Raw genomic sequence first — 10,682 nt, 5'->3', positions numbered from 1 at the left:
TGTGTGTGTGTGTGTGTTGGCCTTTTCATTTGGAAAAACAAATAAAAGGAAACAGATAAGGTAGACAAATTGTAATGGAACATTTCATGTATCCCCTATGGCTATCTCATTTTTCCCAAATGACTGCTGCATAAAATTAAAAAATTAAAAGGCTGGGATTTGAGAACAAAATTATAAATTAAAAAGGAGACATTTAAAAGAGAATTTCCTAAGGGTTTCATTCCTTCCCCACTCTGCAGCAAGCAGAACAAAAACACAGTCCAAAAGAGGAGAGAAGTCAGAGGGGATTAGAAAAGTCCAGTCTTTCAGCCTGTCTCCCATGTTGCTAATTTTTACAGTAAGTTATTTAAGAAGCAGTAGATGTTCCGATAGAAAGCAGGCAGCAGCACACACAGGCATCATCTCCTCCTTCCAGCGAGGTCTCTGCAACCTCAGTCTCTTGCTGAGAAGGAAGGAGAAATTTTCCTTCCCACACTTGTTACTGCCTTCCAGTGTGGGACAGGGGAGAAGCATCCGCCAGAGTTCGGGTCTGGCACATCGTGGGGTCCCCTCCCTTCGCTGGGCTAAAAGGAACTCAAGTATTCCAGTGCAACCTCGTATACAAATTTATACTGTTCCTGAAAGAGAGGACACAAAGGAATGGCATTAGGATATGGGAAAATTCCTCAGAGCCTCATCCTACAAGGAAAAATACCTCCTCCCTCTTTCTTATACTCTTTGGCAGGAGCAGGCAAACACTGGTTGTGTTTCTGAGTGATCCTGAGCAAGCATGGCTGGGAGATGGTGTCATCAAAGGAAGAGAAAAGCACTCAAAGAGACAGCCCCAGTCTGGACTATTCATTTTCTGCCTCCAGCCCTCACTGCACATGTTGCTTTTGAGGCACGAACTCAGAGTGATGGATGGAGATGACTGAATTCAGAACAGTTTAATCTCCTGGGCTGCAGGGAGCCAGGCTTGAGGCTGGACTATTCTTCCTTCCCGGTTTCAAGATGTGTCACAGCACTCAGCACTGGGCTGGCCAGGAGGACAGATCTCTGCACAGACAGAAGGACAAATCCCTCTCTTCCCACAGCCATATGACAGCTCTGTGAGGTTTGTCCCTTCCTGAGGCAGCTGGGCATGGGACACAGGGTCCATCGCTCTGCCAGGGCATCCCCTCTTCTCAGAAAGAGAAGCAGGAAGATACACTGAACACGCTAAAACAGGACCAGTTTTAATTCTGCTGTACTCAAGTTCCCATTAATTTTGATTCATCCTGAACTAAGCCATTTTGACATTTTCTTACCTATCCTGAAGTCCCTTGCACACCCACTGGGTGGGCAATGAGCAGAAAGAATCCTTACCAGTGACTCCACCATGTTGGATTTGTTATTCCGTAGCGTTTTCACTATGTGGAACACATCGATGATGTTCTGCTGTTGGATCATTTCGCACACACTGCAGATGGCACAGAAGGTGCCGCTGCGACCTCCGCCGTTCCTGGCAGCGGGACAAAAGAGGGGAGGGTGGGGCTGCTGAGGCTGAGGGAAGGAGAGCACACACAGCTCATAGCCCTGCACACTGGGGAAGGTCTCTTACGTAAGGGCTGATGTTCAAGGGTTTGTGTGCCTAAAGGGGCTCCAAGAGAGCTGGAGGGGGGCTTTGGGACAAGCGCATGGAGTGCCAGGACAAGGGAGAATGGCTTCCCGCTGCCATAGAGAAGGGATAGATGGGATATTGGGAAGGAATTCTTCCCTGTGAGGGTGGTGAGGCAGCTGTGGCTGCTCCATCCCTGGAAGTGTCCAAGGCCAGGCTGGACAGGGCTTGGAGCACCCTTGGGATACTGGAAGGTGTCCACTAGAACTGAGTGGTGTTTGGGGTCCCTTCCAACCCAAACCATTCTGTGAGTCTGTGAAAGTAGAGATCTGTAGAACCGGGGCAGGGATGGAAGGACTAAGGCATAAGGGGAGCTTCCCTGTCCCCCTGGATTAGGGGACAGGAGCGCTCAGGGACTGCAGTGTTGCAAATCCCTCTTCTGGGCTCACAGCAGCTCTGTGCATAGAGCTGGGTACATGGCAGGGCTGCTTCAGCTCTGTCTGCGCTCCAGTCACGAGACCCACAGCTCTTCTCTCACTAGCGAGCACCTCTCACTGCAATCAGTAAAATCCCTGGGCCAGGATACTATAATGCAATACAATGTTCAGCTTGAAGTGTGTTATAAAAGTACTTTATCTCCATTATCCCCAGCTGAAGCCTGGCAAACCACCAGATTTCCAGAGCCACAACCACAGCGCATGAGGCTGCAGACATTTCCCAGCCCTACTTACAAGCAGTGGACCACAGTGCGCCCGTCTCTGCCGTCGTACTGCTCCTGCCACTTCTCCAGCCTCCTGACCACCTTCAGCAGGGAGCGCTTGGAGGGAGGGGTGTCCCTGTAGGCCGGCCAGCCGATGTACTGCAGGTGCTGCACGATGCGGTACCCGTCCTGCGGCTGCAACACAGAGCCTGCTCAGGGCTGCCCGGGGCCAGCGAGGGATGGGCAGGGCTGGGAGCACTGCTTGCACAGCAGCCTCCCCTCTGCACCTGCACCAGCAGTGCTGGTGTTCGCCACGCTGGGTACAGTGCAGAAACAAGGGCTTTTCTCTAACCCGGAGAACAATTGTTACAGAGCCAAGCGGACAGTCAGTGCACAGGAGCTTTGTTTGGCTTACAGAATGAAGTTCCATCAAACTGCACAAACAGGTCAAATGTCTCTTTGCTGGTTGGCTGTGCTGTGCCATAAGGAGTAGAGGCAGCCCTCAAAAGTTCTCTGGGGATTGTGGAGGGAAAGGATCCTCACAAATTTGCTGGCAGTGGCTGTGGTGTTGGACATGGTGGGTGCAGAGAGCTGTGAGTGCACAGCATCCACCCTGCAGCACTGCATCCACGGGCCAGCTCCATCTGAGAGCCACAGAGCCTTGCTCTGACCAGTTTTATCACCCCCAGGCTCTCCCTGAGACATAGGAAGGTGTCTAATCTCCAACCAGTTCATTAATTTCTGTGGCTGGACCACAAGGATCCCTCTGCAGTGCCACACCTGAACTGCTGCACAGGCTCTGAGCATGCAGACACTGATGGGTCACACTGCATGGAAATATAATTTGCAGAGCCTGCTTCCATTTCTGACAAGAAAAAAATGAAAGAGGAACAACAAAGGAAACATAATCAATCTGGGAAACAACTAATGAGAGAAAAATCCTCTGCTGAAGCCCTTTCCTGCAGTCCTGAAGCCGGATTGCCAGGGCTCAGTGCGCAGATAAACTTTGTTTCTAGCATTTCAGCTGTCCTGGGGCTGAGGGACACAGACAAAGAACTGCTTACAGAAATGGCAGTTGCTTATTTATAGGGAAAGCAGTGGCAGTTGGGAATCCCAGTCTAGCCAGTAAACATTGCATCTGTCTTCAGAGATGCTGCCTGGGAGCTGACAGATGGAGAGCTGCTGACACCATCCCAGTTTATTTCCTGCAATACTGATGGCTTTATATTGGCTACTAAGTGATGAATTGTTCTCAAATATACACAGAAAAATGCTCACCATTTAAATACAGATTTTCAGCTCATATCATCCACTTGCTGCCTTCAGCCAAGAGTCCTTTAGCAATGCAGGCTGATTAAATGTTAATTAAAGGAAGTAGCTGCAGCGGAATTTCATTCCTAGGTGAGAGATTCTGCATCTCTAAACAACAAGTCTTGGCTCTGCCTCTTCCTCGAGCCAAAATGTGTATTTGAGAATAACTAGGGAACGTGGTATTTCTCCTGTCTTACCCTGGCCATGTTGCAAATCCGGAATATCCGGTTGATGATATCTTCATCAATGTCTGCTGAAACAAACTCCACCTGGATTGGGCCATAACAACAGGATGTCTTCTCCGGCCAGTACTGCATGCAGAGCTAGGAAAAAACACAACACAAACAGAAATGTTAATTATTAACATATTCAGTCATTCCTTTTGGATCTATAACCAGCTCAAAATCCATCACAATTTGTATATTGTGGCTTTGTTCAGGGGAGATCTCATTCTAGCTCAGTAAAGCATTTTATATCCTGAATATGAAGAAAAAAAGAAATATATTTTAGGGCCTGGACTTTTCTTTCTCTTTATTTTTGTATGAACACAGTTTGGAACTGATTGTATTCTGGGTCTAGAGGTGCGGAGAAGGTGGCCGACAAATGAAGCTTCTGTAAAGGCAGAGATTTAACAGGAACATTGAAAGATTAGTGTCTGTAGATAAACTTAATAGGAACCACAGAGATTTGGTAAAAATGAGGAAACAGAACAGGCACCAAGAAAATTAATCTTAATTTAAACAAACTAGAATTTCTTTTTTTTTCTGTAAGATGAAATTTTTAATTTTCTGGCTCTACCAGTGAGCAGGAGAAGGAGAGTGAATTTGTTCTGACAGCAACAACAGCAACTCTGGTTTCAGGGTGAATCACAACTTCACCTCTGAAGTTTGTGAAGCAGGCTGGGAGTCTTTTTCTGGGGCTGATATTACTGAGTTGAAAGGACAAAAACCACCCTGTGCACACAAATTACAATCTAAGGATTTTAAATCCAGCTGGAAATAGATCATGACACAAAAATATTTTGCATGAGATCTCATTAGCAGTTTCTGCTAAGATTGTATTTCTTTGTGTTTTTTTTTCTTCCTATTTTCAAGTGTAATTTCGTACAAGTTTCGAAACCCCCAGATGCTCATTTGAACTTGATCTCGAGCTTTTCAAGTTCAATCACTGCCAGCAACGATGTCAAGTGTGTGCATGTGGCTGCATTAATTCTGCACTCCTGTTCTTCCTTTGATCATATAGGATTGAAGTTGGGTGGGATATTCACACAATCTTATGCATCTTTGCCCTTGTTAGTTTTTCAAGATTAAGCAAGCCAGCCAAGACCACACAAGGAAGTCCTTTGAAGGGTGTCTTTACTCCTCCTTCAGACTTTCAAGCTGCCTAGTGATCTCCTCTCAAAGCATCTGTCCCTCAGGCAGGGAGATGTGAGCTGAGCAGGAGCTTAGCAAACAACCTCAAGGTGCAGTGGAAAGCAAAAAAAGATGAAATCTTTCCTTAGGATGGAAAATTTGCTTCTCTCAGAGCAGGTCTGTGAATGGCCACCTCTCCAAACACACAGGTGTACACGGTGCTGAACACTGCCTGCCGTGTGCTCTGACCTCCACAGGATTTATTTGCCTTTTCCCTGAACTCAGGGCACAGCCTGCGATCAGGCACTGATGAACAGACAGGGAATGACAATATTGTCATGCAAGGACAGTGCAGGCACAGTGCCAAGTTGTCTTCCATAAAACTCCTCTCCACAATGGATCTGATGATCTGCTGGAGGGTAGGAAGGACCTGCAGAGAGATCTGGATTGATGGGCTTGAGGCCACTCAGTCACACAATGGTTGTGTGTGGTCTGAAGGACAACAGAGCTGGGGAAGGGTCTGGAGCCCCCAGAAGCAGCTGAGGGAGCTGGGAAGGGGGCTCAGCCTGGAGAAAAGGAGGCTCAGGGGGGAAATCCTCTCACTCTCCACAATTCCCTGAGGGTGCAACCAGGTGGGGGGCAGGCTCTATCCCCAAGGAACAAGGGACAGGATGAGAGGAAACAGCTTCAAACTGTGTCAGGGCAAGCTTAGATTGGATATTAGGGAAAATTTCTTCACTGAAAGGGTGGTCAAGCAACGGAACAGCTGTCCAGAGCAGTGGTGGAGTCACCATCCCTGGAGGGATTTAAAAGACATGTAGATGTGGCACTTGGGGACATGGGTTACTGGTGGCCTTGGCAGTGCTGGAGTAATTGTTGGATTCAATCATCTGAGAGGTTTTTTCCAGCCCAAATGATTCTGTGATGTCAAACTGTCTCACAGTGTCCTGGTAGCTCATAAAATACAAACTTTAAAATCCTCCTTAACTTCCAGTGCCACCTGGGTGTTCTGGCATTGGCTGCACCCTCGAGGGAGGTGACACTGTGCTATAGAAACTGTCAAAGTGACTTCATGCACTGCCAAATCCCCTTTTCTGTGCCTACAGACCACATCATTGCAGCAAAACTTTGCTAGGAAAAAAAAAACAAACCCTAAGCTTTGTGCAGAAAGATAGTCACAAGAATAACACTGGCTGGGGCTGAAAAGTTTGTGTTTTCCCAGAACCAAGTGTGAGAAAGTGTGTCATTTCCAGAAAAAGATGGGTTTTGCTTTGAAGTGTCAGGAAAAAAAAACTGGTGAAATTTATCTCTGGATTCAATGCCAAGATGCAGAATCAAGGAGATGGAAGAGGAAAACAGAAGATACACAGGATACAGAGAACCTCTGGTTCCTCACAGAGTGGTGGGACTCTGCAGGGCACCAGGAGAGCCCACTGCTGAACAGAGCTGTCACTGGGGCTGGAATGGAATCCCACCAAGTTGCCCTTGATGGGACATCCCCTTAAGGACTGGGGTGATTGGCTTCTCCATCACCATCCAAAAAAAGAGACCAACAATTCACTGCCTGCAAGTGTGGTAAGACAGGCAAGAGACAAATGAGAAATGAATCCATGAAGTACCAACTGTTGAGGACTCCTCTCCTCTCATTGAACAAGGGCTGTAATGGGTGAATTAACCATGCCAAATGTACTCTCCACACAAATTGCATGATTACACCTTTTTGAAAGCTGTTCTCCTCTGCCACTCATCAGCAAGGTGGCTGGAGAACCAGGGCAGGAGGAATGGCAAAAGCTCCTCCCTGGCAAGCTCAAATGCTGAGAATAATGCTGTGTCCAGTAGCCAAAACCCAACTTAGACATGGAATTAAAAAGGAAAAGAGATAAAAGGACTATATTATCCTCAAACTGTGCAAAGCAGATTTCTCAGTATTACAGAATCACACTGGAAATCTCAGGGGAAAGATCCTTCAAATTATTTCAGCTCTCTTGGTTTTATTCTTCTGGAAATGCCATGTGAAAAAGGCAAATATGAAGTGCCCTGGGGCTGTAGTAGGGAGCATTTTCCTGAACCAAACACAGACAAAAATATGAGAGGGAAGAAAGTGGGTTTGGGAGGGAAATTTTGACCTGCAAACATGAAGCGATTCTGTAATATATACAATATGTATATAAAACTTTTGTGATACTTTTAACTATATTTTACATAATTTTATATCAAAGTATTTATATAATAAATGGGGAGACTTTATAGCAACTTTCCAGTACATAAAAGAGGCTTACAGGAAGGCTGGAGGGTGACTTTTCAGAAGGGTGTGGAGTGACAAGAAAAAGGGGAATAGCATTAAACTGAAGGAAGGCAGATTAGATGGGATATCAGGAAGAAATTCCTCCCTGTGAGGATGGTGAGGCCCTGGGATAGATTCCCAGAGCAGCTGCCCCACCCCTGGAAGTGTCCAAGGCCAGGTTGGATGGGGTTTGGAACAACTTGGAATAGTGGAAGGTAGCCCTGCTTGTGGCAGGGGGTTTAAGTAAAATGGTCTTTAAGGTCCCTTCCCATCCAAACCCTTCTGTGATCCCTGTTAATTGCAATAAGAATTAGCTTACAAAGAGCCAAGCATATGGACTTATTCTCCATTAAAACCCCAAAACATCACCTATTACTTTCCAACTCCTCCTCATTTATTTATTGGGGTGGTAGGGCACCCACCCCAATAAAATGGCAGCAGGAAATCTCTGCAAGCCCCCTGGATTTGAGAAGGGAGAGAAATGCCAGGAATGAAGGGCCACTGACCTGTGCTGCATCCATCTCGTTGAGCATCACCACGGAGGAGCAGTTGTAATCAAACACCAGCCTCCAGAAGTCTGTGATGGTGTTGGGCAAGGGGTGCTGGGTGACAATGAAGGCAGCAGGCTGCTTGTGGCTCTAACAAAAGAGTAAGATTAGTTTAAAAAAAAAAAATCAATCAACTTTTATTCAAAGGAATATTATACCCAGGAGGCTGTGGGGAGGCAGTCTGAGCCATTTAACCAGATTATACAAATCACATCTCCTGCTCCTTGTTATCGCTCCGCAATGAATGAACGCCTCGTAATGGGATTCTTTTGCTCCCAATAAAGACATTTCATTAAAGAAGTGTCACAAGAGCAGAGATTACCCAAATCAATTATTTATATTTTGAGACTCAGCAAATAATGCTAATTCTACTATTACTACTGCTACGACTATCAGTAATATTAATAATTGGAAGGAAAACAGCTGGAAGCAAATGTTCTCCTTTGTGCTGCAGTGGCCTCGAGGAACTCCAGAAGGGATTAGCCCCGTCTGCTGGGGCTGCCTGGGGGTGCAGTGTGACAGAGGTGGCACGTTTGGATCCCAGCCATCCTTTAAGGGGCAGCATTCAGAGCCTGTGAAATGGGTATTTAATTTCTGCTGTTATTCTTTCACCTCAAAAAGGCCTCCTGATCTCAGTCTCCCTAAGCACGAAGGGATGGAGCTGTGCTCCAGCCTCTGCAGGGCTGAGTTAATGAACGTTTGGGATGAAAGGCAACAAGCTGAAAACTTTATCACTTCCCAACCATGGCAGGCAAGGCTCAGATGAGCCTGAAAACTGCACAGTCCTTTGTGCTGTACATCTATGAAGCAGACTTGCATCAAAAGGCACACTAATTCTGGGGTAAATAAAACAAAAGAGCACAAAATAACCCTCCAGCGGAATAAATTTTGGATTTAAAGTGAAGAAATAATAAAATCCTGAAGTACGAAGCTGCCCATTGAGGGGGTTTGTCTTTTCTCCTCCGTGTGAGGCAGATGAGGGTGGAAGTGCTGGGCAGGCCATGCTGGGAAAAAGGAGCTTCTGAGTGTGCACATGTGAGGAGGGTGATGGGACATGATGTACAGAGAAGGAAAACAAAATGATTTCTTGGGAAATTTTCATCTAGAACGGACTTCTTTCTTTTTCCCCACTCTGCATTCCACATCTAGAAACACCAGAATGGGTCAAAAGTTGTGAAGTACCAGACCAGTGGCAGCAACAGAGTGGCAATAAGATACTGAGGTTTACCTCTTAATTAATTAAACACCAGAATATTCGTGCTATGGTTTTTTCATAGTGTGCCAGTAGCAAATCTAGCTAAACTCTTGGCTGAAGATCTTATGTGCTTGTGGGGTTTGCCTTTAGGAGAAAAAGAAACCCTGCCCAGCTCCTTGCTACAGGTGAGGAACGAGGTTCACTGTCCTGTTTCAAAGGGAAGGTGACACAGAGGTGTGAACTACTCATGCAAGAGAACATGTGTGGGATTATGGGGCAATGATGATGTTAGGGACACATAAATTCATGTTTTTCTCCAAACCCCATGGATTAAATGTAAATCTAGCATCCCTTCCTCATGACTTGACTCATGATGTAACTTAAGTCTCATTTGTTAAAGATTATGTTTCATTGTTATACAGGAGGGACATTTTGCTCCTTTCAGGGCAATGTGAGATTGATGGAGGGTGTCCTCTAAGAGTCCCTGCTCAGTACAAGACTTCACACCTCAGCAAGAACAGCAATGAAAATATAGGATTCTGGCTGTTCCCCTGTGATTATTTTTGTCCCCAAAAGTTCCTGAATCCTTTATGGAAAGATAAAGGAGAGCCAGAGAACATCACAGCAGCTGAATTTCAATGACAGGTGAAAAATTGCTTTGTACTAAAAAAAATTAATCCACTGGAATTTTGTGGGGAAGGATCCAAATATTTGCAAAGTGATTTGAGGTAATGAGGGCTGAAATGTACAAACATTCCCCATCCCTAAGAAACCAAAGACTGGACTGTGCTTCTGCAGATGTGCAAAAGCACTGAACACGCTTTAAAAAAACAAGTTTCCTTAGGCATGTTTGCAATGAGAACATCACAATCTTGCTGAAAAAAAAATCTAAAATAAATTCTGTGACCATTTGACTGAATATCTTAAATGCAACAGTATTGCTCTTTCCCAAAGATTGGAGAACGGACAAAATTAAAAAACAGAGACCCTGCTGCTGCCAGGGAAAAAATGATGGCATTTCACCCTGCATCATATTTACACATACTCCAACTGCAATAATTAGTGGCTTTAAAGACATCTGTGTCCAAAGGCAGCACAGCAAAAAGAAGCCATCAACATAATTCATCTTCCACAAATGACCCGTGCTGTGAGATTCCAGGCTGTAAACAAAGTGAGGGAAAACGCCTTCGGACAGAGTCACATCAGCTCAACTCACATCCTTTAGCCTGAAAATATTTTGCACATTTGATCCCTGCACTCCCACATTCTTAACTGCGTAAGATCATATCAATCATTCACTCCACACTGTAAATTATCCTTTTCAAACAGCTGACCTGACAAACTTTTCTCTTCCCAATGGATACAAAACAAATGTATGGGAAGAGCTGTCCCCCCACTTTTTTGTGCATCTACCTTTCTGTGATCCAGCCTCAGACTGCACTCTGAGGGATGCTTTTGCCAAAAATTTTCTACCAATGTGGTGCAGCACTAGGGAGTGTGATCACAGAGTAACAGCATGTAACAGAATATGCTGGGTTGGAATGGGCCCTCAAGGATCATAGAGCCCAACTCCTGGCCCTGCACAGCATCATCCCCAAGAGTGCCCAAAAGTATTTTCTGAAAGCTTCTTGAACTCTGTCAGGCTGGTGCTGTGACCACTTCTCTGGGATAACCACGCTCTGGAGGACATATTTTGGTGACAAAGAGAAAATTCAT

At 45.6% G+C, this 10,682-nt stretch overlaps 1 protein-coding gene across 1 annotated transcript in view; it reads right to left on the bottom strand.

The window, feature by feature from the left end:
• Nucleotides 1-313: 313 nt before the first annotated feature.
• PTPRT (protein tyrosine phosphatase receptor type T) overlaps nt 314-10,682 on the bottom strand; it is a 443,055-nt gene continuing 432,686 nt past the window's right edge. The window contains exons 29-33 of the mRNA XM_041419248.1: nt 7,730-7,861; nt 3,785-3,910; nt 2,308-2,471; nt 1,345-1,480; nt 314-617 (exon numbers count right to left, since the gene is read on the bottom strand). Coding sequence (XP_041275182.1) covers nt 564-617; nt 1,345-1,480; nt 2,308-2,471; nt 3,785-3,910; nt 7,730-7,861 — 612 coding nt within the window. The 3' untranslated portion in view covers nt 314-563. The remainder of the gene's footprint in view (nt 618-1,344; nt 1,481-2,307; nt 2,472-3,784; nt 3,911-7,729; nt 7,862-10,682) is intronic.

Source organism: Onychostruthus taczanowskii, unplaced genomic scaffold, assembly GCF_017590055.1.
Source record: "Onychostruthus taczanowskii isolate IOZ18803 unplaced genomic scaffold, ASM1759005v1 scaffold60, whole genome shotgun sequence".
Lineage (NCBI taxonomy): Eukaryota > Metazoa > Chordata > Aves > Passeriformes > Passeridae > Onychostruthus > Onychostruthus taczanowskii.
Note: the sequence above shows the minus strand (reverse complement) of the source record. Positions and strands in the feature narration are given on the sequence as shown.